General features: G+C 43.9%; 1 protein-coding gene across 2 annotated transcripts in view; it reads right to left on the reverse strand.

Moving 5' to 3' along the window:
* Window positions 1–19,488, reverse strand: part of prickle2b (prickle homolog 2b) — an 85,427-nt gene that overhangs the window by 4,579 nt on the left and 61,360 nt on the right. Inside the window, exons 1-5 of one of the 2 annotated variants that reach the window (XM_085776117.1) lie at window positions 13,789–14,312; window positions 7,818–8,001; window positions 3,071–3,184; window positions 1,956–2,093; window positions 13–216 (exon numbers count right to left, since the gene is read on the reverse strand). In XM_085776117.1, the coding sequence (XP_085632243.1) occupies window positions 13–216; window positions 1,956–2,093; window positions 3,071–3,184; window positions 7,818–7,949 (588 nt within the window). In that variant the 5' untranslated portion in view covers window positions 7,950–8,001; window positions 13,789–14,312. Of the gene's footprint in view, window positions 1–12; window positions 217–1,955; window positions 2,094–3,070; window positions 3,185–7,817; window positions 8,002–13,788; window positions 14,313–19,488 lie in introns of those variants that run through there. The other variant, XM_085776116.1, reaches the window with a different exon arrangement.

Here is a 19,488-nt window from a genome sequence, read left to right on the forward strand (position 1 = left end):
ACGGGCACCTACCTCATCACAGGCGGTGCAGCGCGGCTTCAGCCTCTCTGCGTGGTGTCGGCCGCAGTAGATCTTCCCGTCCTGGTGAAAGTAGATGAGATCCACCAGGAGCTCATTGCACATGCTGCACACAAAGCAGGCGGGGTGCCAGCACACGCCGTGACCCGCCCGCGATGCAAATACAGCAATATCGCCGCCGTTTATCTGGCCGCCACACTAGAAAGAGATGGAGGAGAAGAAAAGTGTTTTTGAGAAATAAGTTACTGGCCTGTACATTCTGTCAGCATCTGTCAATGTTTAGATCCAACTCTCTCTTCCAACATCTAAACATCAGAGTTTTTTTTTCACCAGTTTAAAACCTGTTGCCCTCATGGTGCAAAACTGATTGTGACTTTGTAACATGAGGCTGTTGAAGATGTTCATACACTAATATTCCCTAAGGCTTGTGTGGTTTCCAGAAAGGATTATTCTATAACACCGATGCAGAGGAAGATGAATTATTTCAGGCAAAACAAAACCACTATTAAAATCATCACAGCAGTAAAATTGTAATAAATCAAACATTAGAACCACTAAGGCAGTTCAAAAACCCAAAGAGTTTTAATTTAGTATCACATAAGACAAAGGATCCTAACTTAACTGAGAAGCTAAAACTAGAGCATGTTTCAATGACAAATCAATTACTTTTCAAGTCTGCAGGAGATCACCCCTGAAGAGGCACTTTCAAAGAAAACCCCTTTGCACGCGATCCTCCTCTGTGAATGATTTGGACGCAGTGCATCTCAATCTTTTAACACAATTTTGCATGAAAACTGGACTAAACTGAGAGCACGAGGTCTGAGGGGGGGGGGGGGGTGGACACAGACAAGGAGAGGAAGTTAAGTGGCTCTTGGAGGACGTGGCAAAGGGGACGAATAAAAAATGGAGAGATATATGAGAGGATAAAAGGGAGAGCGGGATCGGCATGGAGGTGTAAAGGTAGGTTCCAGAGGCTGGAACGATAAACAAGAGGGAGTGCTAAGGAGACAGAGGGGAAAGGTCAGCTAGGCAAAGTAGATTTAGAGGGGTGGGAAGACGGATACAGAGGGAGAGTTACAATCAGGTTATCTAACTGGCACAAAGCCTATACTGCTGCAAGGAGGCCAAAGGGGGGTGGGGAATTTAATCAATACACACTCTCCCAACAATCTGCTCCCTGGCGCATGTGCATGTGCATGTGTATGTGTGTGTGTTGCTGAGTGGATGAGAAACACAAGCTGTAAAGCAACTATCCACCTGGGGCAGCAACACAACAGAGAGACGCTGCACTTTGTTTGTGCACTTTGTAACAAATTGCTATCGGATGCTGAAGTTTGCTGGTTTGTTCTTGAGAGAACACCGTTCATTGCACTATGCCGTTCCACAAGGCCACAGCAGCAAGAGCGCACGAAGACAACACATTCAATATTTGATGGGACACTGGCTACAGCTGTTTTAACCGTATCTTCTTCTCTGAGGTAACGCTTGACAAGAGACAACACTGTGACTGGCTGAGTGCGACAGCTACTTACACGCACAGATTCAACACTTCACGATTCTTTATGGCCCGGGAATTTTTGAAGTGAGATTGACAAGGTCACAGCGTTGTTATAAAAGCAGACAACTGTTTTGTCTCTGCCCTTTATATGTCAAGATAAAGCACCTCTCGTACATCACGACAGAGACCTGAAATGCCAGCAGCCTGTTCAGAACGTCTCTCACACTATTCACGGCTTTCATTCCACCGGCCACATGACACACCTTTGCTCTTGTCACAGTTAATTCACTCATGTCACGGGATGCGGCGCAGAAATGACATTTAGAAGTGAAATGATGGCTTGCTTTCAGATGATCCTTGATCTTTTTATATATATATATCCTCACTGCTGGGGGAAGTGATACAGAAATGATGGTTTTGACATTTCTGTCAGGTATACCTGCTCGCAAATCGCTCCGGTCATCGTCACCGGGAACGGACGGACATTGCCGCGGCCCAGGTTCTCCCGCTTACGCTGGTTACTGAAGAGCTTCAGCTCTCTCTTCTCCTCGTCATCCAGACCGTTACAGTAGCGGACCTGGACACACACACACACGCATCACATTAACATACCTTAGTTTGATCTGTTATGAAGAAGAAAAAAGAAGTATATGGTGGAAAAACCTATTTCTCACTGTTAAACCTTGTTGTTATTGTCACAATGTATCTTTAATCACTGTGGAAATCCAATATCATAGACAGCAACTCCTACAAACTGTCTCTTAAATAGAAGTACATAGCTCAACATGCTTTCTTAATTAAAGTTAGACAGGAAATATTTGTAAAACTGATGAAGTTTGGCCGAGGTAAACAGGGCAAACTGAAATGAAAGGTATCTCTCTTTCTTCCTCTAAACCTTCAGATGTCTTCACAGTCTCTGCTGAAAAGGCTTGTGCAAGAGTTGGCTGTGATTTGCTTTTCTCCTGTCTAAAATGTCAAGGGGTCAAATATATACTTAAAAATAATAATACTAGTGTAATACTGGAGGTAACAGCTGTCAACCAATCAGAGGTCAGAGATTAAGAATCTTTCTGATATGATGAATGAATGCAGAACAGGCACGAAGAGATTGAAGCAGCTGTAGATAAAGGTTAACTCCCAGAAATAACAAATCTCAAATGTCCATGGTGATAGTACCTGCTGTGGAAACCTTGCTGCTTCCATCTACCTCAAAACAAAACAACCCTCTCTGCCAAATTGGCTTAGAGAGAAGCTGATGTTAAAGTAAAGTAATGCGTATGTGAAAATTAGTGTAGGGATTGTACCACTTGTTTATCTTAGCTCAAGATTAAAATTTCTTGATGTGAACTACATAAAAAAGGCAGCTCCACAAAAACACCTCACTATCCCATTCCCACCCATTAAAAAGACAGACATTTTTCCTGTGGCTGTCTCCTCCCTTTGCCCCCTCTTATCTCTGTATTGCCCCGAAGGAGGGGAAGAAGGGAGGGATAGATTTGTGGATAGATGGATGGATGAAGGTGTTGGGGGAGGGGGCCCAGTTTGGACTCTCACCTCATTGTCGTGAGGCGGGAGCTGATGGAGCAGCTGTTTGATGCGGTATTTCTCTCCTGGGCTGTTCACATAGGGCACCTTGTCCTCGGGCAGGGAGCTGTAATACTGATGAACCTGAGGAGGAGACACAGACCCAGACACAATGAACAACAACAGCAACAACATCATACCTGACTGACGCGACGGGAAACAAAGATTACTTTCACGATTGATTAAACCCTTGATTATTTATTTTTTCTCCACTTATTTTGTCTTTATGTCTATCAAATAACACAAAATAGGGAAAAAATGTGCATCAAGCGGTCCCATAGTCAACAGTGTGTCATCTAGGTGTTTGTTTTAGGTGCACAGCAGTTAACAAGCCTCACCCTAAAACTCTTTAAATTCTCAACTGAAGCATAAAACTGCAAATGTTTGATATTACTATTTGATAAATTACATAAAATGGTTCATTTGCCCCCATAATTCTTTTGCTAAAACAGCACAAAGACCAATTAACAGGATCTATAACTGGGAGTGACATGCACACACGCACACTTAAAATCACTTTGATTTATAGGCCACCATCTGAGACTTAATGGAACCTCACCTCTTCATCTCCACACATTGACATGGGAATGTATTAATGCCCACAAGTGATTAACACACATGCATGTAGCAGTGCAAATGCATACGGCTGTGCACGACAGCACGATTAATGCTAATTTGGTCATTCAAAATTACATGGACATTCTTGGCATTACAGCAGCAGACAATGAGCGTCATCTCAGAGTTATTTATTGCAGCCTTTTTTATTACACTGTAACGGGGGGCCGGGGTACACCAGAGGTCAGCCACTCATATATGAATGTGAGCGGAGGAGAGGGAGGCAACCCACTAAAGCCACAGGGCTTTAACGGAAGATTTGAGGACAGAGGTCAAAGACAGATAGAGGAGAGGTGTGGAGAGGAAATAAAGACAGAATGAAAGTGTCAGACAGAGGAGAAAGAGAGGAACGAACAAGACAAGCTTTGATCAAATGAAAGAAAAAACAATAGAGTAGAAAAGAGGATTTGAAAAGATACGATATGATCGATACCTGCTGACTAGGTCACAGCAATCTTAATCACCTGTCTGTCTACTGAATGGGCCTACTGACTAGAAGCCATCAGCTTTGTCCTTGGCAATAACACAGAGTCTGTCACTCACAAACAGATTAACTTGAATAATGAAGCCAAGCATGTGCGCCTAAAGACCAAAATTAAAACTGAATTGCCTTCAGACTCTCCCATCTTTAAACTGAGATGCCCTAAAGCATCACAGTCTGTAACAAAGGCAGACAATATAGTGCAGGCTTATAGAGGCATGTTTGTTGTTGGGATGAATTTATAGCTGGAGTTGTCTTAAGCGTAACCCAATTCCTCCTGCTCTGCTTTTGTTGGCTTCCCCTGGTGTTGGCGAGGGCTGCAGGATCCGTGTCCAGCAGCATGGCTCAGGCTGCCGAGGGGCTGGGGGTGTCTGAGAATAGTCCATGAAAGACTGACTGTGGTCAAGCACTGATAAATCACACAACGCCTATACAGCAGGAGCAACACACACACACACACACACACACACACACACTGATGACAAATTAGGGAACCTCGCTTCCAACAACGACAGGGTTACAATCTGGAGGTGAAAGGCACACTGCCCGGAGGAAAAGATCTAAAGACAAATACACACACACACAAACACACACACACACACACACACGCATGCACATAATGGACACAGAGTTGCAGCGCGAGCCAGGAGGAGCAGCTTGTGATAATAACTGTAATCGAAAGCAGGCGAAACTAAAGACAGGGCAGAAGTTTGGAACTGCACTGAAAGGCGTGTTTTTAAAAGTTAAAGCGAATACGACGTTGCAGCTGAGTGACAAGAGCGATCGCTTCACACAGCTGGTTTCAATTGCTGTTAATGGCCTGACGGCCGGAGGAAAAGACACCGCCAGGCACCGGGCCTGACATTCTCTCAACAAGCCACTTTACAGCGGTTAGTGGACGGAGATATAATATCACTGAGAGGACACCGGTGGTAACGGCCAAACATGGTGGGAAAGAGGGTGTTTTCATAGCAAAGAGAGTGGGTTTAATGGCTGTGTTTTCATTCTTTGTGCTTGTCTTCTCACGTTTTTTTTTTTACTGAAATGTGCGAGCAACCACGGCTCAGCGCTGCAGCCAGCACGGTTGTGGGAGCAAAATCATTGTGTTTTAAAGTTAAAAAGGTGTGAGTGAGTGATTGGTTAATGAAGCAAAGCTATACTGAATGTTTTAAAAAAGTGCAGGTGCCACTTTCTATAGCCAAGCTAGCACCTGCGATGTTATATGTAAGGAACAGTAGCACTTCAAACTGTGGGCTAATGTTAGCATGCATTCCTCACAATTAAAATGATAATATGTTTGTGTTTTGTTAGTGTATTATCTACCATAGTGTCTTTCTTGGCATGTTGGCAAGGTAATATTTGCTGGTTAGCTTTAAACAAGCTCATGGCAGTGTGATGGTGATGGGCTCAGCAAATATGGTGGTGAACCTCTGGGAGCCATGAATCTGTCCATCTGTAAAACCTAAGATGTCATATGTGTGTGTTTGTGTGTGTTTTGATCACTTTCATCTGATTTTAGTTGTGGATAAAACACTCAAGACTCCCCTCTTACGATAGAGCTTCATCATTCATCTCTCTATTCACAGCTGCTGACTGTAAACAGGTCAGACCACTGACTGACAGTTTTTACAGTCCTTCACCTCAGAATAGAGGGAGACTAATTGACCTTAGGTCCACAGGTTAAGCAAGCCTCATATCCTTTTCAAACTGATCCTTTGTTGTCTAAAAGTTGATTTATCCACATCCAAACTGCGGGTCCATTTCAGATCCTGGAAAGACCTCCAGTTTGCATCAATAACCTTGAACTGAATTTCTTTTCAAATATCCCACATGTGAGCGGTCTGAAAAAAAAAAAAAAAACATACTTCATGTCCAACTGCAAATTAAAATCAGACCATGGTGGATGTTGAACAGAGTCTGCCCATTAGACTGAAGCTATTGCTATGTGATGGTTAAAAAAAAGGGCCACTGCTGAGTAACATTCTTGGCCTTAACAAGCTGTAACTTGGCAACATCCAAGAATTTTATTTGAGAAGGATGGAGAGAGAAAATATTGGCAGGCCCTCCCTCACACTGCAGCTAAATAACATCTCCAACACACTCAGTCAGTAGTGGCTTTATGTTTGGAGAAAAAGATTCATGTTCTAGTATGAGTCTGTATTTCAGTGACAGAAACACAAAGACACATGGGAGAGCCGATCAGCCCCACCTAAGCGCTGAGTTTCCCCCCCTCGAAATCCTCAGATATATCAGACTGAATATCACAGTCCTCCTCTGAAATCTCTTCTTACCGAGCGGTGACCTTACACCACTTCAGGCTCAACAGCCGGCTCATACTCCATACACCAGCTCCCTATAGTGAAACCAAAACCCACTGTGAAGATCCTGGAGTTTAGCTTGATGTTTACCATCTCTCTCTATTCACGTTCTTGCTGTCTTTACCTTCTGCGGAGGAAATCAAGGTGTTGAAAAGCCGTATATCAGGCGCACTTCCGCTCCTCAGTGATTGGTCACACACTTGTTTTCACAGCTTGAATGACTTGCACATCAGGTTGGGAAAATAGAAATTGCTATAGAAGTCGACACATTCCATGTATGTTGATATAAATGCTCTTAAATGTCACAGTTTTTCCCCACGGTTCTACCTGATTGTTTCTGTTCATGTTTATTGTCAAAGGGCAAAAACCATATCATTTTTTTCTGCTTTGTTTATCGCCTTGCTGCTGCAGTAAAGCGCTGCCCAGTTTCCATTATGGCTTGCCTGTTCCTGAGGTCATATCGCCCCGAGACGAGAACCTAATTGACTTCAGGGTTAGACATGTGACCCTGGAGGGGGATGAAAAATTGCTGTGCTAAGTCCTCTGAGGTGAAAACAGGGGGCTGTGCCAACATCGTGTATTGACCAGTTCATTGCTTTCAGCTCATCAACAAAATGAAACCAGCTTCCATAAACGCTTCTATTGTCCCATAAAAGTGAAAAAAACCTCCCACGTGTGCGCACCTACGGTTCAACAGAGTGTTGTAAAAGAGGATTTTCATCAACAAGCGTGGAGCTATTTAATGTGCACTTAGCTGAGCGTTTTGTGAGGGGCGATGAAACCTACTGTAAACATGTTTGGAGGCAGAATGAATTGGAGATTAATTTGACTGCTGGGGCCACATAATTCTTGTTACCCATTAGCCTGCAGAGAGCGCGGTCATCAGAACTAGTGAGCTATCATGTAGTTACAAAATGTGGGCATGAGGTGTAACAGTATACACAGTCTAGTAGTGCTTGGAATTTTTATTAGGCTTACACCACACTCTACTGGTATGCATATGTATTAACTTTTATTACCGAAACCTGTGTGTGCATAAGGCCTTTCGACCACAGTGAGATGATCGTTTACAACATTTTCTTTTGTGTGTAAATGTGAAGTCTCCTGAGTTCAAATCATATTGTTTATGGTGAAATCAGAGCTTTTTGAAAGTATTTGGCACACAAACTGCATATTGAGAGCGGACAGGCTCCATGGATCAGGCTAACAATCAGGTGATTGACAACAGCTGACAAAACTGCACGAACAGCCCAGTGTGACTGTCATGTGGTGCACATTACGGTAAGTGAAAACATGCTCGTACCTGTTCAGGTTTGAGTCCTGGTGGTACCCAGGCGTACTCCTCCAGGGCACAGCCAGAGTCGTCATCTGAGGTGGAGTTCCTCTGGAAGTCGTACATCAGCTTGGTGACCGTCTTCTCCATCTCTACAGGCATGGCTGGTACTGCATGCTCCTCACGACGACACTTACAGTGCACACAGATTTTCCTACCATAGGAAAAAAAAAACAGAGACAAAGAACATTTGTCAGGACATTGTTGAATATAAATTACACTATTGTTCAACTGGCACAAATTAATGAAATCTTTTAAAATCAAATTAGAACGTCAGATTAGATTAAGAAACAGTTATTTGATCTCCTGAGTTAGGCAGCTGAGAAATATGCTTTACACATTTTAACCCACAATATCTCAAGAATACACAACCATTAGCTTGAAAACAAACCCTGAGTTTAATAAATCACTATGTAAACAGAAATGTATCCGGGGCGATAGGGTTTCAACAGAAACAAGACGTCATACTGTAGAGGCTGTTTGGGCCTCTGAAGCTTGCCATTAATCACAGAAAATAAAAATAACCCAAGCAGCTTTTTTTCCCCGAAAGGTAACCTCAAGAGAAGCTGTGAAAAAAGGGAAAATCTGTCATCCAGCCGATTTGGTTGTGGGGATAGTGCCCCACCCCCCCCCCCCCCCCCACACACACACCTTTAAAAAAAAATCTGCAAAATCCCCATGACTTTTGTTCAAAAGCACATAAGGCCTGTGCATGTTTGCAGACCCTCTATCCATAAAGCATGTGAACTCCACGCAGTTTAAAGGTCAAGGCATCCCGCTGCAGCTCTCACAGTAAAATACGGGTGCCACAATTACATTGCCCCCACAATCCTCTGGGGTATCAAGTACGAAGATATAATCACAAACAGGCGAGGGAAATTAGCAGAATAGAGCCCGGTGACGGTGATGGAAAGCAGTACTGTACAAACACACAAACACATACACACTTCCATGTGAACAAGGTTAGCTAGAAACACTAACAGATGCTAAGCCAGGACAGTGCTCTGCTCTCATTAGTCAAGTGGACCCGCCCTGCTATAAAATGGAAAGTATCCATGTGTGAGTTTCCACAGAAAATAAGGCCAGGAGTGTTTGACACTGACACTCCTCTTCCTCCCCGCTCTTTCATCTACAGTTGTGTCCAGAGAGCGCTAAGGAGAGTTGTTTTATTCCATGGACTCAAACGAGCTTTCCTGAGGGTTGTTCTGCAAAATATTGAGATGAACAGACAGGGATTACTCCTCGGAGGACGACGCAGAACTCGTGCGACGTCTCACAAAAAGCAGAACAGGATGTGGGTTAAATACCTGATTGGATGGATTAAAATGAAAATCACCAGGTCTGTATTCGGGATTCAAATGGGGGAGAAACTGCTCATAGACAGATTCCCATGTCCTTGACAAGTCTAAGCCCCTGTGTGAAGAAGAAAGTCTGGGTGGCCAGAAGGTTGCATCACTCTATGACCGTTGCTGCCCCTCAGGCGGCCAAGCCAGAGAGACAATCCCATTATCTTCCCAGGCGGACGCCCGATTCTCTGACAGACAGCGCTACGGAGGAGCTTAAGGACACTCAGGACAATGCTTGACAGACTGACAACCTGGTTGGCTATGGATCCGTCTGTGTCAAGTGCTTGGAGCGAAGACAGCACTGTGTGGAAAGCTGGCCAAGGCTCACATTGTCTGTTGGTCAGAGGAGCACTTCTTGTCTAAGGGTTAGGTCCTGGTTAACAAAGCACTCCAGTCTATTGGGCTTAGTACTGATGGATTTTGATGACAGAACAGACACTGGAATTACTTGGAAAGCCCTTCCTAGCCGCCTAAGTAAAACATCCCACTGACATGCCAGAACTGGTTGTATGACATGCAATCGTTAAAAAGAAAATATACAGATCTGCAGGCCTTAATTTTTGGACAAATTCTCCAGCACCACTTGAAAATCCTTTCCATTCTCCAGCAGACAAACAAGGTATCACTGTCTGATCCCGCTTTCAGCACTGGCCTGAACAGAGCAGGAGAAACTCAACAAAATCTGCTGTCATTGCGGGGAAGGGCATGGCACAGACTTCACGAACCGACTCCATAAATATTAACAAAACTTACAAAGTGGTCAGGTATCTCTGCCCTGAATACTGATGGGTATGATAAATGGAGCGGCTCTGCAGCTTTGCCAGACAGAGTCATCAAGTAGCTGTCAAGTGAGCTGACTGGGAAAAGGCTGTTTGGAAAATCCCTGTCCCAGCGGCGTGATGCTATAGCCAGGGGCGACGCAGCTTGCCTCATTACAACCCAGCAACAGTCATTACTAATCTGCGGCTGATTAGCTGGATGACCTGCTCGAAAATGCATGCATCTACAAGAGCAAGACACACGGGTGATGATGACAGACAAAAAAACAAACAAACACATATAGACACCTCACCAAACTTTTCTTGACATGTTGCCAGGTGGTTAGCAGTTATTTTTGCCTTGGGCTGGGGAGGAGGGACACTTGGAGATAAGAGTATACAAATAGCCAGAAGGAGCCGAGTGGACCTGAAGGAAAGCATTTCACACCGCATTCCTCCTGAAAGGACACATCACAACATCGTGGCCCTGCTCTTTGCTCGCTATAGTCTCTGTGGAGTTAAACCTGGGAGGCAGAAAATCTTGTGACCTTTAGAGCAATGCACCTTTTCTGACCCGCTCTCTAAGACCAGATGTGTGATGATGACCTTCCTCGTGTGATTCACCTCACAGACATCCTGATTTCTCCACATCAACGTCAGCAGAAACACTGTAAGCCGACAAGGGCCCGTTGCTCCTTCTCTCCCCTTGTATCCTCGTGATTTACAATGCGGTGCATGTCTGGGATTTCCCCTCCTCTGAAACATAATCCCCGAGCTTCCCCTTGTAATCTACATGATTTCAATTAGGAGAGATTTGGGGACTTTGGCAACACAAGTCAAGTACATCACTGACGCCCCATAAATGACTCCGAGGTAAAATGAGGGAAGTTAATAGGCCTGTTCCTTATTCAAACATGACTGGCACCTCATCCCCCTGGGAGATGTAAATGCTGACGTATCATTGGTCCGTTTGAGTGTGAGGTTTTTTCAAGACCTGGGGGTATGTTGCTGGTTAGTGATCCCTGTGACCATGATGTCAGCGGACAATGATTCACCGTGTCGAGTTAATTATCATCACCCTGGTCTTCTAGATTAGCTTTGTAACCCAGGTAACGGGGTGTTTTTAATGTGTAACTAGGATGTGATAGGCCCCTCTGACAGTTGCATAGACTTCAGTTCAGTTGTTTTGGATCAATGCTGCATGGTCTTCAACATGTACCAAACAAATTTGGCCAAACCCAAGTCTGAGAAAGCCATCTGATTCAGCTGCATCCCAAAAGCCTGTCAAAGAAGTATGGCCTTGCAGGGTATGAAGCAGAAGGCTCATTCCACTCTCATTCCTGAGCTGCTCCCAAAACCACCGCAGCCTTTCCACGGCATCACTCTAGATGGTCAGATTAAAACCCCATCTTTAAATGGCAGCTCTGCACAAAAGCTGAGGTTGGATGTTGAGAGAGAAGAGCACAGAGGGGGGAACAGCTGGGTGCACACCACAGCCAAGTGTTGAGTCCTTTTTTCCCCGTTTCTGCTTTTGTTTTCACTAGAAGAAGGTCGGAGAGCGGTGGGGTGTGGTGGGGTGGGGGGGCTTTCTATTTAATGGCCTTTTGTTTAGTGAATACAACATTTCCGTTTCGTGTTCTGAAGCCTTAGATGGAGTTTTTCAAGTGCTTTAACAAATGGCCCCATTTTCATAGATTACTGATACACAAGTATGCACCGCAGTCCTTATACCTCCGATGGGCTGCATGTTGACTTCAGAGCCATTAGGAGTTAATCACAGTTAAACATGACTGGAGGTGTTCCTGACAAGAATCAGGTTCGACAAAGACGTTTTCCATTAGTGGCTAATTAGTAAGAACCAGATGCAACATGTTCCCGCGGACAGAGATTAGGCCTGCATCCACCTGTCATAACAAATTATTGGAGAGCCGATCCTTGACCGTTTCTAAAGATTGTAAAAATAACCCTGATGACGGTGAGATCATAGGTGCTATTGATCTGCGTTTTGGGAAAGGTGGGCTGCTGCGTTTCTGGAGCTTGACCAACACAAGGCACTAAAAGTCAGAGTATCAACCTAAATGTGATGGTTCTTCTGAATGACCCTTTCAGTAGTGTATGTAAAACTCGTGGAGGATGTAGCTGTTAAATGCTAATCACTGCTTTGACAGTCTTAAATGTACAACTCAATGGAGGTCATTTAACTTCAAAAAAATGAGTGTAATGCCAATGTTTTAGTGCTTAGTAATGCTAAATCAATTGAAAGGCAAAAGCTTGTCGAACCGATGTTAACCAGGAAAAATCTCAACCGTATAATGTGTGCAGTGCCGGCTGTAGTAAGTGGTGATGGCAGATAAGTCACACATTTTTGTTCTCTACAATAAAATATATTGTCATTGAAAAAAACTTGAGTATTGAAACGTTCCCCACTCTCTCTCTCTGTCTCTAAGGACTGGTACGTAACTGGTGTGGTAAGTGGAAAGCACAGAGATATTTATGTAACATCAGACTGGGGCTCTTTTCAGCTGCAGCCCCTCTATACTTGAGACTGGATCACATTACTTATTCATACAGTGTTGACTTGTTCCATAAAGTGACACTGCTTTGGACGGAAACTGGCAGAGTCACGGAGGAACGTGGTTCGAGGACAACCTCACTGCAGACCACGAGAGCATGCTCACACACCAGCAACCTGTCAACTACTTTGATGACCAACAACATTTAATTATTGGCTTTGGTCTCTTGACTTATGACAGATTTTGGGAGAACGTATCTACCAGTCCCTCTAGGAATTTTGCAGAATGATATGTTGACTTTTCTTTGAAAGTGTCAGTGGGAAAATGCAGTAACCAATAAGATACTGACATTTTTCCAGAGGCAGTTGTGGCTGTCAGAAATAATGTTGGTTTGGCATTTTGGCTGCTGTCAGCTCAGTTAATGTTTGGGCTGCTCTCAAACCTGAGGAGACCAGTGATACTGCAGCCAGCTGCTGAAGCCACATTCCCCCCTCACCCACTCCTCCCGGACATTCATGTGCTAATCAGTTACCCTTTACACTGCCAAAATGTAGCCTCCTTAACGGGTCAATTGGCCTGTATTGAGTCTTGTAACGTCCTTAAAACAACTGCCATGGAGATGCGATTACACCACTTGTTTCCAAAACAGCTTGCAGTAAACTACAGGAAATAATTAGAGCTTTTTATCAACTGAGATGACTCATAATTACAACAACATAACAGTACTTGACTGGAGAAACATCCTGAAACAAGTCGATTTGGAGGAAAACCAAACATTTGGAGATTCCAGAGTGCCTGTCCTATGGTTATTTACACAGCAGTCCACAATCCATATGGCACAGAGGCTGCACAACAAAGACTTTTCGGGCTAGAAAGCGCACAGTAGCCTGGCCACTGCGCTACAGGGGGTGGGGTGGGGGATAGAAACCAGTGCGAGCACGTCCGTGCAGGGAGAGCCACAGTTCAAGTCAGATAACTCGTTATTTTCTATCAGAATAACACCAAGTTGTGGGCGAGGACAGTGTCGATTAAACCCTGCTGGAAAAATCTCGAAGAATGCGAAAGTTTCCAAAACAGAGACCAGTGTCTTCAAACTGTGGAGGTGGCTTTAATATTTTAGTCCCGAGACCAGTTTACTTTCTTTTTGAAATGTGTGCGAAAAGAGGTTTCAGTCCGAAAAAAAAACACGACTTCATGAGCAAATACATCTGTGCCACATTCCTCCTTTCCATTACGCATTTAAAGCCCCCAGCACAGATCGTCGGTCGCGCTACACAAGCAGCTCCAGAGCAAAAACAACCACCACCAATAATCTGCTGCTTACCTTCTTATAATCAGCGGCTGAGGGCTGGAACCATAGCCCCGACCTCGGTGCTGCTTGTGGTGGAGCAAGTTTTAAAATACGTCTTCCTCATCGCAGAATGTGTCGCACAAACTCCAACGCCACAGCTTTGCCACGAAAACACCCCGCTCTCACCCCGGCTGTGTGTCTGCACCCCTCTGTTATATTTAACTCCTCCGTTTAAAAGCCTTTGTCGGCCCCCCTGCTCTCCGCAAACACACTCAGGAGTTCTGCAAACGGGGAGCGAGAGTAGACGGAGAGCCAACTTATAGAGTGCGTAAAAGCAGATCCCAGTTTGCAATAAGTAACAGATCCAAACCGGAGCGCGAGTTCCACCGAAATAATTTCAATTCCAGAGAATTAGACAGAAACCTCCTTTAGTCGTCTCCGTTAAACGCCGCCGCCGAGCCGACGTGAAGATCCGTGCGGACTTTCAGTGCGTAAAAGCACGGAGAGCTGGAGATGCTGCTGACCGACCCACTGACTAACAGCTTTAATTCTTAACCAGCGTCAAGCGCGCATATATAACATGCCACTTCCGGTTTGCACTTTCAACATAAAAGCCCCAATGTCAAGTACCACTGTCGTAGTAGGAATCTGCGTAAGTCTCATCAAATATCTGTTCATTTAATCAAATTAAAACTATTCTTTAACATTTTATTAGGAAGACGGAGTTGGGAGGGATGTAGCTGAACAACTAAACACAGCTTTCAGAGGATGGCCATGATATGTGTTGAAAGATTTGGAAAGGGTGAAAAAGAACAACAAGAAAAACATCATATTTATTTATTTATTCTGTCTGAGGTAAATAATGAAGTCAAAACCATGATTGCTTTTTTGCACATTCATGTTGTATGTTGTCAACATGCAAGCAGTGTGATCATTATAATATAATATTAAAAAAACATAAATAAAAAAAGTATTTTTGCCAATTACTGCAATGTTGAATTCACAACATATCACATATAAATGTAATTCGTACCAGTTTTATTTTTTTGGCCTTTGGATTTATCATTATAATCTTCCAAGGAGACTCCAGCCTCTGTTCGCTTGTGTTCAGTGAAAAGCTTTTATTTGAAAGAAAGTCGTTGACTTCCTGTCTCCTCCTGGCCCTCTCTGATTGGCTTGACACACACATACACGCACACGCGCACACACACACACACACACGCTGATATCCTGGTATGATGTCAGCAAGTCAGCCTCCCAACATTGGTATAATTAGCAGTGTGAATGACTGGTGCTCTGCTGGGATTTGCATGTGAATTAAACCACTTCCCTGAATCAACTGGCCATTGGCAAGAAGCGAGTGAGAGAGGTGGGAGAGAGGGGGAACTACAGGGTGCTGACCTGCATGGGGAAATGGGGAGGTGAGCCCCTGTAAACAAAACACTGCTGTTTTACATAAGAAACAGACATTATTGGGGAAAAGGACAATGGGCTTACAGACCAATGAAAAACCACTGAATCAAAAACAAATGTATAGCCAAATTAGCAAGATCTTAAAACTACAGCGGTCTATTCTCCCTGTGTGCACAAATGCCACAGAGTCATAAAACGAGAACCAAAAAGACTATAATCATTTACAACCATCTACATATAAAAAAAACAAAAAAAAACAGTATGTATTATGCTACAACAGACAGAAATGCTCTTGTGCCTCTGCTTTACAAAAGACCAAAGGCTGCTTGAGGCTAAAGCAGGGAACTGATTGATTAGCAGCAACATAAACAGCACAGTTGTTCCCTAGCAGATTGCCACCATCTCAGCTATTTTGGTGCCTTCTCAAAATCTCTCAAACACTCGCTTGGCTACAAACTCCATATCTCTCTCATCTCTGGATTGCTCAGTGAGTGGTAGGAGTGTTTAAGATCGCCCCACTGCTTATTTGTCTTACGCCACAACATGTCATGAAAAAAAAAGAAAAACACGTGAAGTTTACTGGCAATCAAAGCCTAACAGATTTATGAAGGATTTCAAAATGCAACTTTGGGAGTGGACAGCATGGAAGTGGGTTAGTGAATAGAAGATTTGTGCATATTTCTACCAAAGTGTCCGACTGGTGCCTGGTGGCTAAATACAAGAAAAAAGCTTAAAGAAAAAAAAAGTGGAATGGAAAAAAAAATCCTCTCAAAAGCTGCACGAGCAAGATTTTTTTTTTCATGCCGCTGCTGCTGAAAACAGCCGGCAAGTTTGAATGACCTCAACAGTTTTTGAGGAGAGCTGCATATCTCTTTCCTCCGTCCAGGAATTGAACCGCTAGTTTCCCTGGAGTCACACTAAAGCTCTGCTTTTCTTTTCAGCGAAAGCCGTCTTTCTGCCCTGGACTCTCCCACACGTGGCGACTCTTGCTACGTCTTAGTCTCGTACATAAGAACATATAATCGCGTCCCCCTTTACAAGCACGAGAATATCCATTTCAGCTCAGGCTGTACTTATGGCCTTTACACTAGATTTTACAAGGAGCTCTAAGTGACAGTGTCCTGTGCTTGTAGCAACCACAGTGTAGGTCAGCTGGTTTGAGGCCAACCATCTACCCCAATAAGTCATTCCCTTTTCCCCAATAAACTGTTCTTCGACCTGCAGTGAACTGCTTTAAATGCCATTAGAGGACTGAATGAAAGCATAGAGGCCAGCTTGGGGGACATACCACAGATAGCACTGCCTTCATGGACCCCTGGCATGCAGAGAGAGCGTCTACTTGGTAATTTTAGACAGTGAGCCAAACAGGTTTACTCCCTTCCTAACCATGCATAAGCATATTGAGGCCTTTGTCTCTATCAAAGCACAGGATGAGCGATTTTGTAAATACAAGTTGCCCCGGGGCCAGGAGCCTATCTGAAATATGCAAGAGTGGATCTTATCCTACAAGAACATTTGTCATGTCTTACCAGGGAAGGAACTAATTTATATACTGTCTGATATGGTCAGAAAAACACTCCTGATAAATCAATGCCTTTATCTCGATTTGAAATGTGGCCAACACTCCAACATGGCCTCCCCATCTTTATTTCTCATCTGCTTTTTTAGGAACACCAGTCTCCTCTCCTTTCATGTGGCAAATGCTGATGGCTATCACTCCAGAGTCAACACACGAGGCAGCTGGGACTCACCCCAACAGCTGATAGCCGAGACATGTTGGGAGGGAGTGAGAGACCTAACTTCCTCTCCCATATAGCTTTTCTTCCCACTGCTGCAGTGGGTTTACTCAAACTACTGTTAAGTGTTTCTGATCTATCTACTGGCTGTTTTAAAGAACCAACAAGAGCGTGCCAGTCTACCTGATGGAAAAGTGCTTGTTGAATCAGCTGAGCTTGACCCCAAGCAAAAGTCCTGACATATTACACTTTTATTTTTTCCACAAAGTAACTCTGTTTACATTCACGGTGTGATACATTGTGATGGTATGTGATATACGAGTTGTAGTTACATCAAGTATCCCCTGTTTCTGTTTCGTCATATCTTATTACTGAGTAGGAGACTGCTGCTGCGAAACAAACTTATGTGTTTACATTCATTCACAGTGAGAGAGCAGCTATTGTGGGAAGCAGAAGTTTGGTGTGGAAATTGCTTTGCTTTGCTGTGTTACTGAGGAGGAGAAGACGGCATAAGGATTTTTTTCTTCAACCTCCTTATTGTTGCTTTCGCTATCAACAAAGCTGCAGTGAAAACCCCCTTAATGCATTATTAATAGGACATAATAACATCTGAAACCTGTTTCTGTTGCACCTTTCTGGAAACTGTGTTTAATAGTTTATTTTCTCTTTGCAAAACTATTTCTCCCACCATGTCCATAATAATTGCCTCTCAGCCATCTCTGTGACTGCAGGCTTTTCACTCTGTCTTGCAAGTGCACCCTTCAGAATTACTTGGTAACACGACTGTTTCAACCAGTTTGTCGCAAGCACAAAGCAGCCTAAATGAAAACCTGGAGCAGAACTAAATTATTTCTTTATTGCTAAATTCAGTTCTAGGATATCATCAAATCAAGCAGTTGGGGGAATTGAATCCAGCACACTGAAAGTTACTTGTAAACAACCAAAGACAATCCTTTCAAGCTTGGAGTCCTTTCTGTTTTTTGGTAACCGGCTGCTGGATAACTTTACTCACGCTACATTTGGGGTGTAATGGTTCATGTGAACACCTGCATCCACTCAGAGAGGACAGTTAGTGTAAAGGTTCACTGATTTTCCCAATCTAGCACCAGTCACTGTGTTGATGGAGGTGCCTGACATTCAGTGAGAGCTCGGCAGCCTGAAAACACACTGACCTCCCTCCCACCATGACCTATCATTAATTTGCCCCAGCTACTCTGCACAGAAAGTAGATTTAGTGAGACATCAAGAATGGGGGCTCACTTCATTTCTTCCACCCAAGCACCCCTCTCTACCCATGTTCCTAGCAGATAAGTGGCCATTATTCATCCCGCGTTGAACATTAACTGGATTATTTCTGCACGGATTGTGGGGTGAAATTGTATTTGTCCAAAGGAAAGGAAATGGCAAGGAAATGAGGAGAGTAGCCAGCTTGGCTGAAATTCTAATTAGCTCGGGGGTTCGTTAACACACAAACTCTACTCTTGCTGATACAGAGGCCCTGTTAAGCCATTAAGAAGAGAGAGAGAGAGAGAGAGTACGGACATAAACTTTTCACGCATAAAGGCCCAGGGCAAAGCGGTGACCTTGTGGAGTGACTCCTCTAGGGGACCGGAGCTATTTTTTGCCCCTCCTGGCCCACTAACACAAGAGCTCTTCAGCACGGAGGAAAAACACTCTCCAAGTCCTCAACCTCTGTCTATCCATCACACCATCCATCTCCAGTACTGCAGACAGTACTCTCCAGGGCGATGCAGCTCACTTTCCAGCGTGCTGTGCCCAACATCGGCGGTTTGTCAGTGAGCTTCTCTCAGCTTTACTGTACATGTGGATTCTGACTCAAAACATAACTAGGTCATGCTCTGGTTTGAAAAAAAAATGCTAGAGGGAGGAACAATTGTAGGAAATAAAGAAATACTGTAGTGGACGCAGCGGGATATTAGGAATGGTGACTATGAGACAATGACAAATTAGCTTTGACATTATTATTATTCCCGTGTTCATGCCTTAGAAACATTTGGGAGAGAATATTTGCTGTGTGAATGCTCCACCCTCCCATTTGTACAGAAAAGTAATGTCTTTTAAAAAGTGTTGTGAAGTAATACAGAAAAATCTCTTCTTTTTTCCCCTAGCAACAAATAAAGCCAGAGCTGTGATGTAGCAAGATCTCTTGGCTGCATGAATGAACCACCCGCCTCCTAAACTCCCACATTCGGCACCCTGCAGCCATTTCTCTGACTCAACTCTCTAATTCAGCCTCCACTAATGTTCCTCTTCCCCACCTTGTCATCATGACCCAGATGAGTGGTGTGGGTGTCAATACTGATTTGCTGGCTCTCTCGCGCTATTACAGTGCAAGTTTTTGTTTCATTCACTACATCACTCCATCAACTAAACCTCCCCTGACTTACAGTATATTTGTGGTGCTCCTCTCTGTAACAAATCACCTTGCAGCCCTCGTCTGTGGCCACAATCACATGCCGACTGACCAGATGTTCAATCATTAATAATGAATATTAGCATACTCATTAGTTGGACCACAATTGCAGGGTGGCAGCCACAGTCTTGATATATGATCTTACCACTT

The sequence above is a fragment of the Trachurus japonicus genome, chromosome 5, assembly GCF_045865225.1.
Source record: "Trachurus japonicus isolate A0001 chromosome 5, Traja_1.0".
Taxonomy (NCBI): Eukaryota; Metazoa; Chordata; class Actinopteri; order Carangiformes; family Carangidae; genus Trachurus; species Trachurus japonicus.